Raw genomic sequence first — 22,409 nt, 5'->3', positions numbered from 1 at the left:
CCTCTGTAGGGGGTGTTTTTTCAATGTTCATGGCACGCAGGCCATTAGGAAGCTGCAACGTTTGACGTCACGGCTTCCTATTGGCCCGTGTGATGGCGCTTTGAAGCCGCTATTACGAGAAACCCAGCTAGCCCAACCGGAGCTGTAACCAGCACCGGCTACGGAGCTAGGTTTCTCGGGAAGCAGGGTGTCCCCGGAGCTGAAATTAATGAGGTTTAGCTCTGGGACCCCCTGTTTCAATCCTATTTACAAAAACAGAAGAAAAAGAACACAGAATACATTGCACAGCTTGGACGGCTACTTTAACCATAATGCTGTGTATTTCATCTGTCATATATATGATTTATACTCTAATGAGCTCATTATATCTGATTTAAAATACTGGGAGTAAAAATTACAATTTTGTAACGGCCACATAACACCACATGTTCTATAGTGAATGCTGCATAAATCTTAATATGCATTATCTTAGGTTAAAGATGTGGATCCGCCTAGGTTTTAAAGGTTTTCCTAGGTGGGAAGTAGGGGGTACCAGGAGCTGGACCATGGTTTCGGAGATACTTGCCTCCGAAGGTGACTTCCCCTCCCCCACCCACAACTATCATCCCCCACTGGAGATACAAAATGGAGGTTTAAATCATAATTTTTGTTATTCGTCCCTGCTTTTTATTGGTCCAAGTGACGTGGAATATTTCATAACCAGGAAGTATGGACCACCCCTTCGGTGGTAAGGATCTCGGAAATCAAAAGACCCCAGTGCTAAAATGAACGCGTTTCCGCTCTGTGAACCCCTTGCTTCTTAACTATCATTTCTTTAAAAAAAATGTAATGATTAATTTAGCATGGAATGTTCCTTTAGCATTTTAAATAGGCTTACAAGTCTGAAATATGTGATAATTGTTTCAAGGTCGAGGAGCTGGAAGAAATTTCAGTAGTAAGCATTCATTTGACTTTAGCACAATAACATCTTACACTGATTCATTTAGCTACTATTTTTCCAAGTCTTCACAATGACTTTTATCATTAGAGTCACATTTTAATTAGTTTATCTGTTAATGAATCATTTTAAGGATTCAACCTTAAAGTTGAAAATGAATGCAGTGGTAATTCTCCTTATTTAAAATTGCTGATTAGTGAGCGAGCTAGTGAAATATTGTACAGACCTGAAACTTTAAGGTTGGCCTTTTTATACATTTTTATTCAATTACAGCCAAAACAATATTAATATCGTTTGCTTTGTGAGTCTCTTCAGGGCCGTGTGAGTCGTTTGCTGTACTTTATTGATTTGCTGCAAGCATACAGGTTAGGCATGTTAAATTAGTGAGGTTTACTCTATCTTTGCTCATAGTGGAGTGTATAGTTAAACAGATACCGAATCTAGCTTGTACGTTTTAAAATATTTAAGAACCATTGATTGTGTCAAGTGTAGAAACCCACCTAGTTGTTTAAACTAATTAGCGCAAGGGTTGTGAAATGTTTGCACATTGCAAGTTTGATCAATTGCAAATAAGGTATTAAAGCAACACATGTCCGCATAGCTGGAATTCTTCTTAATTAATATGTTCTATACAATGAAAGAGGTTTCATTATCTGCCTATTTTAGTCTGAAGAACGACACTTTTTCGAGAAATGTAGCAGAGATACTTCAACATACTATAAAATTGTTGGTGCATAATTGTATCCCAGCTGCCTGAAGTACAATACAACATATGCAGCACTTTGTGATGACACAATCAGAAATACAACAGAGAAAACAATAAAAGATTTATGATATGAAGAATAGCCTGCAACACTTTTAACTTAATGGGGCATTTTTTTTTTAACTCCTAATTGCTTTCACAAAGAAATCACTACAGAAGTTCCAGTATTTTATAATATAACACATTTTAGCGGCCAACTATCCCTTTGGATAGTTTCTATAGTCGCAAATAAAATAATCAGTATGGTTGGATAGGGATCTGTGATAAACAGGAGGCGTATATTGAAAATACTGTATAAGACACCAGTATGGGTTGAAAATCTCGAGTACGGGCAGCGTTCTCACACTTCTCATGGTAACAGTGATATACTGATGATGTCAAATGTAATGGTGATTCTTCCTTCTGAGTCGGCTATGAGAGATCTATATAGAGATGAATAATCTTCCAACAATAGAAGTAGTAGGAATATTTTTTCACAAAGGTAATGATATCACTTCAATAATTGACTCCTAATTGCTTTGTTTGTCATCTATGCCCACAGATGTTCCTTGTACAGTATGTCCATACTCAAGTGTATATGCCAGGGGTGTGGCAACTCCAGTCATCAAGGGCCACCAACTGGTCAGGTTTTCCCTGCTTCAGGATAAGTGGCCTAATCAGTGGCTCAGTTGAAGACTGCCACCTGTGCTGAAGCATGGATATCCTGAAAATCTGACCTTTTGGTTGGCCCTTAGGACTGGAATTGCTCACCCCTGGTATATGCATTGGTATAGCTGCAAGATCTTCTTTTTTCAGCCATGCACGGCATATATCACTTGCATTGATCCTTCTAGAAAGATGTATTTCCCTATTTCATAAAATCCATCTCATATAGTAACCGCTAGCATTGCCTATAAATTACTTGCAAGCACTCTGCTACCCAGCTGGTTGTCATCAACACAGATACCTGACTGTCGGTACGTTTCAGTTCCAGGTCACTTCATTCATCCTTAATATGGACACCACAGAGTGTGTGCAGATAATGACTGTAGATAGCACATACACGCTGCAAGGCACCATAGTATTTCAGATCTTCAACAATATTTCAGCAATTTATTCATCAATGATCATTAATCATGTATACTAGGGCGTTCCATCTGTACAGGCAGACTAACCAGCAAAATGCTAATCTCATTTTGGAGAAAGGATTCCTTTTTTGAGAGTTTGATGGACGGTGATCAGAAAATCTTTAAATAATTATTCCTTTTTTAAGATGATTATAAAAATGTATCTCAAATCAATATAAATATGTGCCTAACATTGCTTTTTTGAAGAGATGTTCTGTAGTACTCTGACAGATACCCTCCAGTTTGGTCTTAATATTGTTAAACATCAAGACTTCAGTAGTTCAAAGATATAATAAATAACGTTCAAGAATAAGCTTCTTAATCCCATGATTCCTAGCAGTCTTCCAATATGGTTATCCAATCTGTGCATTAGAAGGTACAGCATGGCCCCGCTTCTCGGTGCCCCGCTTTTCGGCGGTACTGAGAAGGGGGCTGCCATGTCTGCGCATTTGCAGAATGAGGAAGTCTGAGGTCGCGCATGCGCAGAACGGTTGGTTGCCGAGGGTGCGCACGCGCAGAAGGGGGAATTACTGGTTTACGCATGCGCACGCACCCTAAAATCGCCAGGTTCTGCTTTCCAGCGATATTCGCTTTGCGACGGGCCCTTAGAATGGAACCCACTGCATGCCCGGGCCCTCCTGCACTCCTTCATAGCCACAAAAGCTGAACTACCAAATACTGATATATAGAAATTTATTGGTCTTCTATATACATAATCCTTCCCGCAAAAAAAGCTTGTCACAATTTCTAAATTAGAATTTCCAAAAGCTTTTTCTTTACAAGATGCTTATCTTATGTTTAACAGTAGAATTTGACTGTATTCTGTGTAAATGAGAAATAGTTAATAGAGCCACAACTGAATTGCATGCAGCTTTGAACCCTTTGGGTGTTTAACAATGTAGAGGCTTGTTGCGCGTTTGCCAGGGGAGATCGCGTTTGAACACGATGAGACCCGAAGAGGACTTCTGTTCGTGACATCACGATCATGTGACCATGCCGGAGGGGATGCGGCAATCTGGTGCCCTGGCTCCACTAGCACTCAAATGGTTATGTTCTTCTTGATTTACCTGCTGTGTTGCAATGTTGCTAAGGAGCAGATAAAAATCAGGATTTTACTATAGATAAACCTGTACCCTGTATCAGTGGTCTTATTCAATAGGACATCTGTTTTTATTTGTCTTTTCTTCAATAATATAAATACAGTGTTTTTTGGTGTTTTTAAAAGACCTCTTTTTTTTTTTTTTGTATCAATCTTTTTTTATTGGCATTGACATTTACATGAATGAGTACATACTTTTCAATAACATAAAATTGCTTAAGTACGACGTTATTGAGTGCATGCTAGCCAACATTGTTTTTTAATAGTAGGGGTTAAGGGAGTGGAGGAGGGGTGGGGGGGGGACTGGGAGTGGAGGAGGGTAGACAGACAGAGGGGGGAGGGGGGAGGGAGGGTTGGAGAGAGGGAAAGGGAGGGTGGGCGCAGGGGGGGGGGGGAGTCCCCCTTGGGAGTCCCCCTTGGGAGTCCCCCTTGGGAGTCCCCCTTGGCTCGTCTACGTCTCCCACCTTTGGGATCTGGGTTATTCCCTTCACTAGGGTTTGTGCTTTATGTCTTTATCTGAAGCCCTGGGGGCCTATCCATGGGTCCCATGTGTTCCAGAACTGTGTCATTTTTTTGTGCAGCATGGCTGTTAATTTTTCCATAGACATTACTTCGTCCACCCGCCTTATGACTGTGTTTCTTGCAGGGGCTTTGACCTGCTTCCAGGCTGCTGCTATTGAGCACCTGGCTGCAGTCAAGATTGCAGAGACCAGTCTACTCATGGGTGGGGGTAGGTCGTCAAAGGGTTTACTCAGCACCAGGGACAGTGGATCTAGGGGGAGAGGAATTCCCGTTGTCTCATAGAGCCACGTCTGGATCCTAACCCAGAACCTCTGAATCTCCGGACATGTCCACCAAATATGGGCCATGTCTCCCTTTTGACCACATCCTCTCCAGCACAGGTCTGGGGTGCCGGGGAAGATCTGGCTCAGTCTAGCTGGGGTCAGGTACCATTGGAATAGAATTTTGTAGATATTCTCCTTTGTTACTGTGCAGATTGAGGTTTTTGCTGCCATCTCCCAGATGTCCTCCCACTCCTCATTGTCAATTTGTATATTTAAGTCCGCAGACCATTTTTGCATATAGTGGTGGGTCGGGGATTCTGATGCTGACTCTATCCCCCTATATATCTCAGAGATTAGGCCTCTTTGATACCTGCCTTTACTGCATAGTGTTTCGAATCTGGTGGGTGGGGGAAATTTGGAGTTCTGCGAGAGCAAAAAATGTCTAATTTGTAGGTATTTGAATAGGTGGAGGTGTTGAGCTTGGTATTTGTCCCGTACCTCTTTAAATGTTAGAATCTCTCCATTTTTCAGCAAGTCTGCAACCAGCCTTATTCCAAGCCCCTGAAATTGGGCAAATTGCTTTTTGGAGCACCCGGGCGGGAAGTTCGGGTTCCCAAAGATCGGGGTGATTTGTGAGGGGGTGTTTTGCAGGCCATACTTCCCTTTGCTTTTCAGCCACGAGTCCCACGTGCATCTCATTGCTCCTAGATCAAACCTCCTTGATCCTCCTTCTTTTCCTCCTTGGGACCACAGAAGTAGCTGAAATGGTAGCGGGGCTGTGTAATGTGTTTCTATCTCGAGCCAGCGGGCCGCTGCCGGGTCGCAATTCCAAACTACGGCTTGCTTTAGCTGGTCTGCGAGGTAGTACCTGACCACACCGGGGACCCCCAGACCTCCTCTTAGTTTGGCTGATAACATAACCGATCTGGGGACCCTCGGTCTCTTGTCATTCCAGATAAATTGGAACATTTGGGCCTGTACATTTTTCATGGCTGTTAGTGGGACGACTACGGGGAGTGTTTGGAAATAGTACAACAGCCGAGGTAGGATGTTCATTTTGAGGGAGACTATTCTCCCGAACCATGATATTTGATGTTTTTTCCACGACTCTAAGTCTTTTTTAATTTGATCAAATAGTGGGGGGTAGTTGTATTGATAGAGGGATCCATGGGAGCTCGAGATTATTATACCTAGGTATTTGATGTATGTGGTGCTCCACTTGTATTTATAATTGGACTGCAAAAGCTTCCATGTTGTGTTTGGGAGGGATATGTTAAGTGCTTCTGACTTGTCTATATTTATTTTATAGTCAGAGACTGTTCCAAATTGGTGGAGTACCTTTTGTAGGTTCGGGAGGGAGATGTGGGGGTCAGCGAGGGTCAGGATCACATTGTCCGCAAATAGCGAAATTTTGTATTCCTTTGTGGAGATCGAAATCCCCTTGATGCCCTTTTCTTGTCTAATTTTGGCTGCCAATGGTTCAATTGTTAGGGCAAATAGGAGTGGGGATAGCGGGCAGCCCTGTCTGGTCCCATTTCTGATTGTAATTGGGTCTGATAGTCCTCCTGAAATTTTTACATATGCTGTGGGGTTTTGGTAGAGGGCTCTAACACCCTCTAAATAGGGACCACTAAAACCAAACTTCAGCATTGTTTGGTCTAGGAAGGACCATCTGATCCTGTCGAACGCTTTTTCCGTGTTGAGGCTCAGGATCATTGCATTGGTTCCTGTGAGATGCACGTGGTCGATGATATCCACTATTTTGCGGGTATTGTCGGAGGCCTGTCTTCCAGACACAAAACCTACTTGATCTGTATTAATGAGTCTGGGGAGAATTGGGTTGAGCCTGTTTGCTAGTATCTTGCTGTAAATTTTGAGATCTGAGTTTAGGGATATTGGCCTGTAGTTGCCACAAAGGAGCGGGTCTCGACCCTCCTTGTGGATAATGGCTAAATTTGCTCCAGTGATGGTAGCAGGGATTGGCTCTCCTTGTAAGAAAGAGTTGAACATATCAAGCAAGTAAGGGGACAGGGTCAGCATGAATGTCTTATAGTAAGTGTTAGAAAATCCGTCCGGGCCCGGAGTTTTTGCCGGTTTGAGGGAGCTAATGGCTTCGGTTAGTTCTTCTAGGGTAATGTCTTTATTTAGTTTATCTAGTTCGGCCTGTGAAAGGGAGGGGAGGGAGCACTCCTCCAGGTATTTCGAGATTGTGTTTAAGGGGGTCGGATTTTGGCCCAGAGGATGTAGGTTATACAGTTGAGAGTAGTAGTCAGCAAATTCTTGTGCTATTTCTTTTTCGTCATATGTGATTTTCCCTGATTTTGTGCGGATTTTGGATATTTGTGACTTTACCCGTATGCCTCTAAGTTTTGAGGCTAAAAGCTTATCGGCTTTGTTTCCTTTATCAAAGAATTTTTGTTTTGTCCATCTTAGGGCCCTTTCTACTTCCTCTAATTGTGTTTGTTTGATAGCTGCTTGCGTTTGGTTTAATTGCTTTAGTATTTTTTTGGATGCTGTTGTTTTGTGTTGCTGCTCTAGGTGTTTGATTTTATCTGTCAGTTCAGTTTGGAGTTTAGCTTTTTGTTTTTTCTTATAGGCCGATATCGAGATTAATTCTCCTTTAATTGAGGCCTTGTGTGCCTCCCAAAGCATAGCCGGGGCCGAGACCGTCCCTGCGTTTATCTGGAAAAAGGAGGAGAGTTTGCGTCTTATATTTGTCTCTGTCTCTGGGCAGTTGAGTAGGGAATCATTCAACTTCCATTTGTAGGGATTGTTTTTGACAAAGGGTAAGGTGAGGGTGAGTTCCACTGGTGCGTGGTCAGACCAGGTAATTGGGCCGATATTGGAGTGGGAGGAAGCCTGGAGTATGTTGTTGGTACCCAGAAAATAGTCTAACCTCGAGTAGGACTGATGAGGGGCGGAGAAGAAGGTGTAATCCCTTTGACCCTGGTGCTGAGCTTTCCACACATCGACCAGGGAGAATTCTTCTATTATTTCCCTGAATTTTTTTGCTTTTTTTTTGTGATTGGATCATGTAAGATGTGCCTTGAGTTGCATTGGGTAGGTCTTTTGGAGTTTTTGTTTTATCTTGTGTGTGTGAGGCGACCATGTTAAAGTCTCCTCCTATAATTAAGGAAGAGAGTGCCTGCCGTTCCAGGGAGTCCAGTACTTTTTTGAGGAACTGGGTTTGATTTTCATTGGGGGCGTATATGTTGACCAATGTTATGGGAGAACCTGCTAGAGTACCCTGGAGCACCATGAATCTTCCCTCTGGGTCTGATTGAGTGTGAGTTAGGGCGAAGGGGACATTGTTCCTTATTAGGATAGTTACTCCTTTCTTTTTACTCGGGGAGGATGCGTAGAAAGCCTGTGGGAACGGGCTCTTGAAAGTGTTTGGGGGAACTGGTGAGTTAAAGTGTGTTTCTTGCAGGAAAACGATGTCCCCTTTTGTTTTTTTGAGTTCCTGGAGCGCTAGTTTTCTTTTTTTATTTGAGTTTAGTCCCTTTACGTTAAGCGTGATTCATTTTATGTCTGCCATTTTGTGTCGTGCTTGTTTTTCGAAGCTCTGAGCTCCGAGGCCCTCTGTATTCCCACAGTGAGGGCTACTAGTCCTGCGAGCCTTAGGTGAGTTTGTGTAGGCGAGTGGGGGGGGGGGTGGGGGAGGGGGGAGGGTGGGGGAGGGGGGAGGGTGGGGGGTTGAGGGGAAGGGAGACACAATAGGAAGGGTGGGGGTCGTTGGGCCTTCAGATGGCCCTAGAAAGTAGGCCTCTCCCCTGTGGGCGAGAGAGGTACGGGGGTTTATTACCCCTAGAGATCCTTCCAGAACTCAGAAAACGGTCGGAGACCGGAAAGAGGGTCCCCACACCCTCTGTGTGAAAACTTACTTAAAACCACTTCTATGGAGACCACTTAGTGTGGTGTCCTATAAACATTTCTAAACATCATCACATAAACCTTTGGAAGAAACAAAACCTTTTTTTTTTTTTAAGACCTCTATTTTGTCGGTCAACATTTATATAGTCTATATTGTTATGTTGTGGGCGTTAAATATTTATCAACCCGCTTTTTGGATACTCTGGGCCCGAAGTTAGCCCCGTCTCCTCTAGATGCTATTATCCACTTCTCCGCTATAGAGGTGCGTCGTTCCTCTTCAAGACGGAGGGATAGGGGGGGGGTTGGGGGGGAAGAAGGGGGGGCTGGGAGGGGGGGGAGATGGGGGGAGGGGAGAGGTGGGGGGATGGGGAGAAGGGAGAGGTGGGCAAAAAAAAAAAAGGGAGGGGAGGTGGGGGGAGTCTCTGGACAGGATAAGGATGTCTGTCTGGTTTGTCTTAGCTCGGGATCGTGTTGTTCCCTTTCTGTCTTTGCATGTATCTTGTCATTTGGGGGGGGGGGGAGGGAGGTCGGGGGAGGTGAGGAGGGGGTGGCAGGGGGGGTGGGGGGGAGAGAGGGGGGAGGGGAGGGGGAAGGAACCACTTGTCAAGGGGTGGATGCCTATCTGGCTTGTCTTATTTAGGAGCCCATGTGGGCTGGGTAGACATTTTTTTTTTGTATTAACCCTTTGTCTCTTCTCTTTTTGACAACTTGTACGGAAAAACACAACATTTGTCATTTATCATATGACATTTGCATTTTCTTATCATCCGATACATATATCCTATTGCTAGGGGGTACATTTGCTTTTATCTACTTATCAACTCTATTTCTTACATGAACAATTGGCATCTTACATATATCATTTGCATTTACTAATTGTCTTCTCCTTATATCTTATTTCTGCATAGTCCATTTGCTAGTATCTGCATTACCACATTGTTCTTTGTTATGATCATTCGGTTTCTAACCTTACCACATTTGCATTTTGCTTTTGATTGTTGCTTAAGGCTAGACAATAAAAAACGGGGGGATCGGGAGTGAGGATGGGCAGGTAGCGGGGGGTTGGGAGAGAGGGGAGCGGGGGAGGAGGGGCGGGGGAGGGGGAAGGAAACTGGGGGGAAGGGAACGGGGGGGAAGGGGAGCGCAGGGGGGAAGGGGAGCGGGGGGGGTATGTAAGGGAGTGGTATAGGGGTTGCAGGTACATCCTGGATAAACAGTATATTCATTGCTCTTTCTAAATTGGCTAACTTTCCCCTGCTAGGCTGCTTTAAAGAGCATATTGACAAAAGTCCGGGGGGGACTGGGAAAAGAAGGGTTCATACGACCTGGGCTCCTCGGGCCGTGAAGTGGCAGGCCTGTCACTGCGTCCCATCGTCCTGTGAGAGGGGGGGGGGGGTATGAAGGGGGACGGGGTCTACCCCTTCTGTTCATACAGGGGACTGCGTCCTCTGTTCGTGCAGGCGTGTTGCAGGTGCGTCGGTTGGCTTCGCTTACTGCGCCCGTGGAGGGTGTCAACAGGACCTCAGTTCACTCCGTAGGTCAAGGTGGTGCTTGTCCTCCTCGGGGGGGCTTGCCGGGTCAATCGGCTCGCTACCTCGGGCAGGACTTTGATCGAACGCTGACCGGCCTGGATGCGGTCGACCAGGATACCTTCTGGCGCTCCGATGAGATGAGTAGTGAGAGCTTTTCCTCCTCGATGGGGTGGGGGGGATATTAGTTCGCTGGTGGGGTTTGTTGCGGGATCGCGGGGCAGGATGTGTGGGTGGGGGGGGGGAAGCGAGTGGGTCGTGGGGATAGAGGGGGGAGGGGGGTATCATGAGGGGGTATCATGAGGGGGTGGAAGAAAAAAAAGGGGGGGGAGGGGGGGGAGTCGGGATGAGGGGGGGTGAGGTGTTTGACCTGCGTTGGTTAATTGCTGGGTAGTGGGATTGGAGGTGCGGGCGAAGCTTCAGGGAGGAGGGGGGGGGGGCAAGTTTGTAGAATAGGTTCCATAGGCGGATCGGTGGTTGATGGGGTTTACTTGCTTCGGGGCTGCTTTCATAGTTCGTTGTTCCCTTTGGGGGGACCGCCATCGTGCTTCAGGTGGTATGTCCGTTACTTAGGGGCCTCTGTTCTTCTGATTGGCCAGCCTTTCAGAGGCTCGGGGAACCTCCATCTCATCATTGTTTGTGGGGGACTTGGCTGGTGGTCTGTTGTCCTGTTGCTGACTCAGCCCCAACGCTTTTAGGAAGGCCGGCGAATCCTTTGGTCTGGAAATTGTGTGGTGACGTCCATTCTTCAGGACGATCAGCTTAAAGGGGAAACCCCAACGGTAGGAGATTCCCCTTTCTTGTAGTATGTTCCTGAGGGGCTTCATTTCTTTCCTTTTTTCTAGCGTGGATCTGGATAGGTAGCTGAAGATCTGTAGAAGTATGTTCTCCACTTGGATATCTCTTGCTCTCCTGCTTGCAGCCATGATCTTCTCCTTGGCTGAGTATGCGTGGAGCTTTATGATTACATCCCTGCGTCGTTCAGGGTCCGCAGGTTTGGGGCCCAGCGCTCTGTGCACCCTGTCCATCTGGAGATCATGCTCCGACAGGTCTGGGGCTAGTTGTAGGAATAGTTTGCGAAGGTAGGCATGAAGCCCCTCGGCGGTGATCGTCTCTGGTATATTCCTGATTCTCAGGTTTTGCCTTCGGTCCCTGTCTTCTTGTTCTTCCAGGGCATCTCTCAGGTCTGCGACTTTTTGGCCGAGTCTTATGACTTCTTCCTCTGTTGCGTGTTGTGTGCCAACTACATCTGTGACTTTGCGTTCCAGCACCTCAGTGCGCTTAGATAGCCCATGTATTTCCATTCTCAGGCCTTCCAGCGCCATGTTCATGTCCGTTTGGATTTCTTTGCGTAGCTCCTTATGCATTCTTTGGAAGAGGGCTTCGAAATAGTGTTGGTTCAGCCCCGGTTCTTGTAAGTCTGCTGCGCCTGAGTCGGGGGCTAAGTCCGTTAGGGCCGCATGGGCTGCTTCTTCGGTGCCATCTTGGGAGTCCCCGCTCTGTTCAATGGGGCGGTGCGCGGGGGTAAAGTATTTTGTGACTCCTGGGCCTTGGGTCCCTTTTGGGCGGGCCGGCATCTTCCCTAACGTCTGCTAAGTTGTTTGTGCGTTTTTTATGCTTTTTATGTGTGGTTTGGGTCGCTCGATCATGCAATTTGCTTGTGAGGGTGGCGGGAGCTCCTCGACTATCCGATCATGTTCCCTGACGTCACCGGAAGCTCTCGGAACATCTTTGTTTTAATTACTTCTGTTTCGGTAGTTCCCAAGTGGTGCGAGGCCGGGACCCCTCCAGCTATATCACTGCAGGTGGGTACTGTTTATTGACCGTAGTTTATTTATCATTCAGGGTCTGTGGTATTAGGTATCCTATAAAATGCGTGTATAGGCTCTGGTTATGGTTAATCTTTAACCCTTAGTCTTTGAAGCCTGGATTATGAGGGGATATATGGGGTCTTTGCACCTTGACAGTGTGATTCATTCAGCAGCTCAGTGTAAGATGGTCACCCCTCCTCCCACTTGTAGCTGTGGAGATGTGCCCCTCTGGTCTGTCTCCCTAGTTGTGGGGACCAACCCCCTGCTCTGGCAGCTGGGTTTAGGGTTTTGTGCTATTGTCAATTGACCTGGGGAGAGCAGTGTCCGGTGGCGTCCTGGTGGGTCTCTGAATAGGAAATGGCCCCCTGCCTTCCCAGCCTGCCTTTATGTATGTGCTTCACTCTTCTTTATTTGTCTTTATTTTGGGGGTGAAGGGGGGGGGGGGTTGATGCGTCTTTATTTGGGGGATGGGGGGGGTTTATGCAACCCTACCCGACGGCTCTTGGTAAGCTGTAGCTGCTCAGTAGTCTCCCCCCTGCTGACAGGTGACACTCTTAGGCTGTCTCGCGGGCCCCACGGCCATTTTAGAGGGGTTGGCAGCCTGTCTCTGCAGGGTCAAATTCTTTATTCCCCCGTTCAGATCTGGTTTGGGGGGAGAGAGCGTGAATCCCCCAAGGCCCCCGCGGGGAGGGGCTCTCCCGGGTGTCAGCCCCAGTCGCTACCCTGAACCGCCGATCCTCAGGAGTCCCACGCGGCTCCGGCGGCCATCTTAGAATCGAGGGCAGAGGGAGACGAGCCTCCGGCAGCCGAGGATCCCCAGATGCTCCCCGGTGCACAGCCGTCAGGTTTTATTTATTTATGTGCCGCTGAAGTGCGCTTTCCCCTGAACCGCCGATCCTCAGGAGTCCCGCGCGGCTCCGGCGGCCATCTTAGTGTCGGGCGCAGAGGGAGACGAGGGAGACGAGCCTCCGGCAGCCGAGGAACCCCAGACGCTCCCCGTTAGTGTTTATTTATTTATTTGCCGCTGGGTCGGGCGGCTATGCGGCTTGCAGGCAGTGCGCGCGGGCGGTCAAAAGACCTCTTTTAATAATAAGCAAGGATTATGTTTTTTAGCATAATTCTTTTTTTTTTCTCGAGTGATTTATTTTTGATTTTTTGGGGGCGTGATTCAGAAAACTTTCCGTAGGTGCTTTTTTTGCGCTTTTTTTTTTTTTTTTAGCTCTTTCTAACTTATTTGGGCATTGATCATGGATCTCCACCTCTTGGCTTAACGATTGCAGCAGCAAGGGCAAGGTCACTAAGGAACTGATGAACAAGAATACTTATATCATCATCATGATGATGAATGATCATTGTCCCCCTTATCATCATCATCATAATCTCCCATCATCTCATCTCCCCCTGGCCCCCATAATCATATTATTCCCCCCATCATCTTATTCCCCCCCTCATACCCCATCATTATCATGATCACCCCCCCCTCATCATCTCATCTCCCTCTGACCCTCATCATCATCTTATTCCCCCCATATCATCATCTTCTCATCCTGGGCCCCATCATCATATTCCACCCCCCCCCCCCCAAATTGTATAATGTCCTTGCCTTATCTCCTGACAGGACGCAGACAGCACCGGAACATGTCTCTGGGCTGCTGAGGTGTGGGCTCTGCCCTCACTGTCCTTTGGTTGGCCATCCTCTCCTCCACTCAGGGACAGCACACGAGTCCTCCTTGCTGCCCGGCCACCGTCTGCAGCCCACTCTCTCAGCGCTTCCAGCCACACTGGCTCTTGACGCCGCCCTCGGGCTTGCCACTGGCTCCGTCGCCCTTGCTGTCCTCGCTCTTGTGTTGCCACTGCCTCCGCCACCCTTGCGCTTGCCGCCGCAACAATGGTAGTACCGGACACATATGTGTCCGTCCGGTATTACCTCCAATTTTAAACCGGACAGACATCAAAATTGCCAGCCTGTCCGGTCGAAAACCGGGCACCTGGGAACCCTAATTACATCATCATAATCCTCTTTTAGATAAAGTATACGCCTACTACTTTTCTGCTTCTTCTCCCATGTATTGTGAAGACAACATGGTGAAAAAAGATGGCAACACCTTGAGCTTGCACAAGCCCTTCCTCAAACTTCAACTTTAGGTATGACACTGTAATCTACTGTAACCAAGTGGTGTGGCTACCACCTCATATGCATTGAATGGCTGTATTAACAGCGGGGGGGGGGGGGGGGGAGGGGGCGACACCGTTATAGGCCGGCGCCCAAGTAGAGTGTGATTCTTTACATAGAATGGTCAGTATTGGCTGTTTTAGAAGGGAATTTCTAACTGTGGATTGGGATTTTAAGATTTTCAACCTTGTGACCATAAAATACATGGCGCATACCGTTATCCAGGCTACAATATATATTGTAACATGTTTTTGGAGACAATAGTTTTTGTGACTTGCTGTATCAGGTCCATACACTGTAATTCTTCAGTACAATAACTGCTCCACTTTTATTTTCAGTTTTAGTCTGTCCATTACTTTTTCAGGAGTGTCTATCACTCTCTCTTTCTCCATTTTGACTTGATTGTCTGCCTTGTTTGTGAAACAGCACACAAAGTATATTTTCTATATGTATAACCAAAACTTGAGCACAAGTTTATACACCAAATAAGATTTGTTCTCGCAATACAGTAGTAGTTGTAATAAGCATAACTTTCTTGCACACAACTTGCTGTTTTCATTTGTGCTATTAATGTCACACACGAATTGGTTCAGATTTTATTTTTTCCCCAATGAGTGGTTTTAAAAGTAGTAATTTTAATGAATACTGATTTCTGTCATTTCTAGGTATGCAATTAAAAACACACATAAATAAATACTGTATAAACCATGTACAAAATGCTCCTGGGATAGTTGTCCAACATTATTCACATTTTCAAATTGGCTTTTGCCAAAAGGGAAAGGCTTGGAAATAAAGTAAGATATCTAGATTCAACCCCAGCGATGGATCTGCAATTCCGTTTTTATTTCAATTGACTGTTTTGGCAGCATTGCTAGAAAATGTAATGCAAGTCTGTGTGCTGCGTACTTAAAGCTTGAATTCATACAGGATTCTCCAGCTCCCCCATGTGTTTTCTATATGATATTCTTGCATATCTAGTCTCAATTATACTGTCATTAAAGGTATATATGTATGTATAACTTTATGTAGTGCCATTAATGTACATATAATACAAATAACATACAACGGGAAGCAGGGCTTCAGACAAAAGTAATATTAGGAAAAGCAGTCGCTGCCCCAAAGGGCTTACAATATAATTGGTCGGTAGGAAGAGCGTACAGAGACAGTAGGAAGGTGTCTTGGTAAGTGGGTGCTGAGAATTGTAAACATTGCCTAATTTATTTCCTTCACTCTTCAATGTACAGTATATAGCATGTTCCTTAAATATGCCCGTTTTTCTGTTTGTTAGAAGTTGTGAGCTCTTGAGACCATTAATGTTTAATGACCAAGACACTGCAATAATTGGTTGGTTGTCTTTAAATCGCTCACATTTTTGATTTGTTAGCGGGAGAACAGGTTTTTGCATTATTTGACACAGATAAATAGTCTTCTAACTCTAAAGCGCATACCCAATGAATGGGCACATAAGACTATCATCTTAAACATTTGCACGCTATGGAGGGCGTATTCATTAAAGTCTAATGCCAATGCAAACCTGGCCAAAAATAGAATGCAATTTGATGTGATAAAATCTTTGAGAGATAGACAGGCATATATTGCAAAAAATGAGACACCACTCACCTAGTAGTATTCTACTATAAGTGGAACATAAATAAAATATAAAGTGCATAAGGAGTAATAACCAATTTGCACAGAATCGATCCGAAGGATCAAAAGTACCCCAATTATTGCACTCAGTATATCATATATAATATAATGATAGTTAGGACTATAGTAGTGTCTGATTGGCGATCATAATAGATCAAAGTGGACCAGTTATTTCAGTACAACCAAAAAAATAAAAAAAACTTTAATACAGCCAAAATATATAATATACACAATCAAATGAATTATTTACGATAGAACATGTATAAAATTCCTCTAAGTGTCGTCTGATTCTGTGCAAAGAGATAGACAGGCACCTGGGGACTTGCCTGAATGAGAAAACTGGAATATTTGCAAATTAATAATTTTAGTACATTTGACATATTTTTAATTTGTATGTTTCCCAAGTGTATCAGGTGTGTTGTCTTCCCACGTGGACCATATTTCTCTCTCTCCATTCTTCACTCCTCCCAACCATCCCTCCCTTTCCCCCATTTACTCCATCTGTCCTTTGCAAAATTTCCATTTGACCCACCTAGGGATAGTAAAATGAGTGTACAGTAGATCATGAAAACGACAGCATTCCAAAAATATTTACCAAGCATGTCTTAAACATAAAGCCTTTTCGAAACAATGTTCTTGATTGGGCCATAAGACATGTGTTCTTATCGGACTACTTGGTAAATATGGCCCTGAATGTCTAAGTTACTTGGATGAAGTTCAGTCACATTTAATTGCCCTTTATTTTAAGTCTCTGTGCAACTCACTGTTTAAATTAACATATATATATATATATATATATATATATATATATATATATATATATATATGTTAATTTAAACAGTGAGTTATATATATATATATATATATATATATATATATATATATATATATTTATTTTTTTTATTATTATTTATTTATTTTCATTTTAAAACATATTTCTTTTATGGTGTCCGAAAGTTCGAATTGGCATACATCCCTAATGGCTAACACAAGAAATATCATAGGACCTGGAATACACTGGAATTGTTATTGTTTATATACCTAGATCCAGGCTCTTTGAAATAGTATCTAGAGTGCGTTCTGCTCTCGCCTATTACGAAAACAGACTCCATTCTCACATGCTTACCACTGACCCTTTCATCTCACCTCTTATGCGCCTCTCTGCACCCCTTTACCTATGCCTTCCACAGGAGAACCCAATTGCTAATACTGTGTTGCCCCCATTGAGTGATAAACACTTTGCTATTCAAAAAGAATGTTCGGCCTTTAAAAGTGAGTCCAGATATACTGCCTAGTATAACGATTTTCAATTCTAGCCCTCTTAAATAAACTAGTTGAAGAGCCCTAACCTACATAGCTGTTGTTTTTTGTTTTTTTTAAGGATTTTAATCTTCTTTAGGCAAAAATAAAAGTGTGTGTGTGTATATATATAATATATTACAGTAGTCGACAAATCACCAAAACATCTACTCACCTAACAAAAAAATCTACTCGCCACCTAGTACCACACGTGTGCTGCTTGGGCCAATAGGAGCTCGCCACAATGTTAAATCCACTCGCCCGGGGCGTGTAAATGTATAGGTTTGTCGAACACTGAATATATATATATATCCTAAACAGAAAAAGAGAAGAAAAAGCGTCCGATCTTCGTTTGATATCATATATAAAATGTAATAAAACATGGACAAGACGATTCAGAACTCACAAAATTCAAAGGTAACAGGCATTGTATGAGTACAACTCATGCTCCAAAGCTGCTATGAACCGCTTTCCTGTCGGCGGTGTAACACACTTTGGTGTCCTCCGGTAAATCTCCGCCCAATACACAGGTTCCTTTGGAAGGGGATGAAATCAGCTTGGTCTGAAGAAATGCGTAGGGTCACGTGGTATTAATGCAATGACTGTGTGCTACCACAAGACTTGCTAGAGAATCAAGGCTGCGTTCCGTTCCTGATTGCTGAGGAAGACACTTCCAAAGGAACCTGTGTATTGGGCGGAGATTTGACGGAGGATACCACAGTGTGTTACACCGCCAACAGGAAAGAGGTGTGACGTCATTCCGGAGCATTACCAGCGGAGCAGCAGCGGTTCATAGCAGCTTTGGAGCATGAGTTGTACTCATACAATGCCTGTTGTACTCATACAATGCCTGTAACCTTTGGATTTTTGTGAGTTTTGAATCGTCTAGTCCATGTTTTATTAAATTTTATATACGTTATCACACGAAGACGGGCGCTATTTCTTCTCTTTTTCTGTTAGGTTGTGTCAAGGGAGGTTGTTGTGCCCAAGAAGAAGGCTGGCAAGATCCATTCTTACAGATTTGTGACCTAAAACAATCATTGATTGTTTTTTATTTTTAATTATATGGACATTTTCTTTTATTTTTATTATTTATTTTTCGTTCTCAAACCTTTTTAAAATTGTCATTATATGTTACAGGCTATTATTTTCACATTTTGTCATTTGTATGTGTTTAACATTAGTTAGCATTGCGAGTATACACTATTAAGTACATTAATTGAACTTTACATATAATATTTGTAATCTGGTCTTTGCTCAGCACAACAAGGCGCGATCTTTATATCCACTTTAAAAAAAATGATATATATATTTATATATATATATATATATATATATATATATATATATATATATATATATATATATATATATATATATATATATATATATATATATATATACACAGTATATACACAGTATATATATTTCTTTGTAAAGGTTTTAATCCATTGTCTTCATTAAAGCCATATAAAGTGAAAAAAAAGCTTAGCATGTGATTTAATTTGCATATATAATTGCCTTAATGTTTTTTTTGTTCTATTTAGGCTTAATGTCACATTAAACTCTTTAATTGGATTTGCAAAAGGGATTAGTTTCTCATCCTCTTTTTCACACTTTAGGCCCCTTTCTTCCTCATAAATTCACAAGTGTACAGTCTTTGAAGTGTGGTTATTGTCTCCACAAACTGTGCTGGAATAGAGTTTTGTTGTGATTTTTAATTACGCTTTATTTTACTTTTTCAGATTGGACAACTTGTCTTCAAGGGAATGAAACAACTAAACCGGATCCAGTCCATTGTTTTTGAGACGGCTTACAGCACAAATGAAAACATGCTCATTTGTGCACCCACGGGCGCCGGCAAGACGAACATTGCCATGCTGACGGTTTTGCATGAAATTCGCCAAAATATTCAGCAAGGTGTTATTAAGAAGGATGAGTTTAAGGTATGAATGTACCCAGGTTCACTGTAGAGAGAGAAATACAAAATGTAAGGAGTCTTTCAGTTACACTTCTAGTAAATCAAAAAGTTTCAAAGGGTATTATTCATCTCTAATTCACAAAGAAGGCTGCTTGATTTATTTCATTATTTTTACAGCAATTCTTGTTTGTGTCCTGAACCTTATTACCCATGTGAAAAGCTATGAAAATGCGTTTAGCTTTGATGCAGAACCAATTTTGAAAGTGATGAGGCTGTGTAAACAAAATCTATTGTCCTCTAAACAGCTGCACACTTATCCAGCGATGTTAACTACTTTTCATATATCACTATTAAGATTTTTCACTGTAAGTGCCTGGAATCATATTTCACAGTAAATTGTGATTTGTATTGGTTGCTTTGGGACAAATGACATTGTGAGTTTTGCTCATTTATCAATTGGGTGTCCTTTTTGGTACAGATTGTGTATGTCGCTCCTATGAAGGCCTTGGCAGCTGAGATGACAAATTACTTCAGCAAGCGTCTGGAGCCACTGGGTATCACTGTGAAAGAGCTGACTGGTGATATGCAGTTGTCAAAAGGTGAAATTTTACGTACCCAGGTAAGTTCAGTTGAGGTAAAATCTATGATGTTTGCTTTATGCTTTTATTTCTGCACCATGGCTTTGTTTATATTACTTATTGAACTTGTAGTGCAATTTATGTTTAAGGTATGGTGTCAAGGCCAAGGGTAAGTGGAATTTCAGTATAGTCCTTAAAAATAAAGTCTTCTGTAAACCACTCTGACATATTGACATTATGTCTAAGCTCAATTACTTAAGAAATAATGATATTTTTTCAGAATTTATATCTTGTGTACCTGCATAAGCACATTTGCTCTTGTGTACAGTAAATATGATCTCCTTTTTAAATAAAATTCATATAAAGTATATGTAATTTATAGTTCTTTGTCATTTTCTATTATTTTATAAGAATAACGTACTTCAGATTTTTAAGATCCGTTCTGTCTTCATTCCATGTAGTGTACTTGAAAATGTGCCATGTAGTTTACAGAATTGTATTTTTCCATGGATTGTGCTGAAAGCAGATTGCATCTCTATAGTAAAGGTTATCTTGTTATATTATTAGTAAGCATTTCATTGTTGGGGGAGTCCGATCATGGTTTGCACCTTCTATTTTAAATTCTTCAGCAACAGAAAATTGAATTAAAAAAAAAAAAAAATGAATTTCCTCCCTGGGGCCTAGGACTGTGGTTTCTGCCTGGTTCCCAGGTTAAGTGAGAGGGAGGTGTCTGCTCTCCCCTCTCAGCGATCCTGTGAGTGCCCCTTTCTCTCACGCCCCCCCTTTCTCTCATGCCCTCCTTTCTTTCCAAGTGGAGTGGGAGGTATGCTCACCAAACCAAAGAGCCCAAACTTAATTCTGCAGTGTCACATAAAGCTATAGAATGTACTCACACACATATATATATATATATATATATATATATATCTATCAAATGGAAATATTACTGTATTGTCATTTGCATGTCTTAGACAGGTCTGCAACCCTGTCTTTCACCATTTTCGCCCAGCACACAGCACTTCCACTGCAGGATTCTGGGAAATGACATGCAAATGAGCACACAGTGCCACCTTTTGTCTCAAGCTCATATTATACGAGCAACCCTTAAGCCAATGCATGCTGCTTTAAACACAGCTTTTAAGCAACGGCTAGGGTGAGATGCAAAGCCAGTAAAACCACTCACAGACATGTTTCAACCTTGATGGGTATCATCAGTGTGAGGTTGGTTGTGCTGGCTATACTGGTTTGAGACTAAGAGTAGGTATTCACCACACTTATTAAGGTTATGGTGGGTAAAAAAAGTGACAAAAACCCTCCACAGTAATGCATATAGCAAATGGAAATATTACTGTATGTTCATTTGCATGTCTTAGACAGGTCTGCAACCCTGTCTTTCACCATTATCGCCAAGCACACAGCACTTCCACTGCAGCAAGGGATTCTGGGAAATGGAATCCCTTGCTGCAGTGGAAGTGCTGTGTGCTGGGCGATAATGATGAAAGACAGGGTTGCAGACCTGTCTAAGACATGCAAATGAACATACAGTAATATTTCTATTTGCTATATGCATTACTGTGGAGGGTTTTTGTCACTTTTTTTTACCCACCATAACCTTAATAAGTGATATATATATATATATATATATATATATATATATATATATATATATATATATTATTTTTTTTACACAAAATCTATCTCAGTGGTGAAACATTTACTTGTTTGAATGTTTTCATTTTATTATCCTTTCACTAAGGGGGTTAATCATTGAACTCAATGGCCGTTTCTTTGCGCCAGTGCCTCAATCTGCGCTATCGTAGTTCAATGAATAAAACTCCCTAAGGTGCTTCTTCTATATATACAGAAGAAGCCGAAATAAAGTCCTCTTAAATTCTCATTTTAGTATCTTCCCACAATTTTCCATTCATGAGAAACAGTCTTGAAATACAGGGCGTGATATGTATGTATTTGCATATATGTATATATGTACAGTATATATACTCTTAGTGCTCTTAGTATAAGCATTATTTGACATTTTGGTGCGTTATATTCCATTTTATTCCAACGGAGGGAGGAAGACGTGGTTAGGACAGATGGGAAGTACCAGAGCCCCTTTTGGGATCAGTGGGAACAGGCCCGAAGGAGGGGCACCCCACCCCGTAACTTTGCCCTCTTACTCCACCACACCGTCTTCTCCCAGTGTTGTCTTACACCACATTCCCTTTTCCACCTCTTTTTTGTGTCATTCCCCCTCTCTCGTCCACCCCCCACCCTCCCCATTCTACACTGTTGGTATTTGTATATACACTTTGCTCGCACGATCCCAAGTATAGCATTATTGTAGCACTTTGTTTTTGAATACAATTCTATTTGGCATATACCCAGTGTTGCATTTTCATTTAGTGTACTGGGAACATCCGTATTCTTGTATAAAGTTGACACAAGCATTCACACATTTTATGTGCCGCTGGGCAAATTGAATAGGTCTCTATGGTTTGACTATTCAATCTATAAATTAGGACAGCCACACACCGAGTTCTGCATTCAGTAGATAATGTTTACTGATTACGATTATGTGAGGGGATTCATTAAGGTCCTTTGCTGGTGAATGCACCCGATCCGACGTTAACTGGCATTCAAGTCAATGACAATTAATCCCGGATCAAGTGTGCAATTCTGCAGTGGACTTTGTCTAACAAACATCTACGGTCCTAATCAGATCTACTTCCCTGGTCACCAGTATGTTATAAGCATCATCTTTTATCCAGCTCAATGAGGTGAAAGCAATTGATCAGATTTCCCCCTGTGAAAAATGTACACAACAGTGCAATGAACGTGTTCATTGTGTTCTTAATTGACCCCTCTCCCCCAAAATACACCAATAAAAA

General features: G+C 42.9%; 1 protein-coding gene across 3 annotated transcripts in view; it reads left to right on the top strand.

Annotated features, from left to right (window-relative positions):
• The window catches only part of ASCC3 (activating signal cointegrator 1 complex subunit 3), an 806,286-nt gene that overhangs the window by 182,163 nt on the left and 601,714 nt on the right, over positions 1-22,409 (top strand). For all 3 annotated transcript variants that reach the window (XM_075597525.1, XM_075597526.1, XM_075597527.1), the window contains 2 exons: positions 18,768-18,968; positions 19,422-19,562. In XM_075597525.1, coding sequence (XP_075453640.1) covers positions 18,768-18,968; positions 19,422-19,562 — 342 coding nt within the window. The remainder of the gene's footprint in view (positions 1-18,767; positions 18,969-19,421; positions 19,563-22,409) is intronic.

The sequence above is a fragment of the Ascaphus truei genome, chromosome 4, assembly GCF_040206685.1.
Source record: "Ascaphus truei isolate aAscTru1 chromosome 4, aAscTru1.hap1, whole genome shotgun sequence".
NCBI classification, from domain to species: Eukaryota; Metazoa; Chordata; class Amphibia; order Anura; family Ascaphidae; genus Ascaphus; species Ascaphus truei.
The sequence above is the reverse complement of the archived record's forward strand: the minus strand, read 5'-3'. Positions and strand labels throughout refer to the sequence as shown.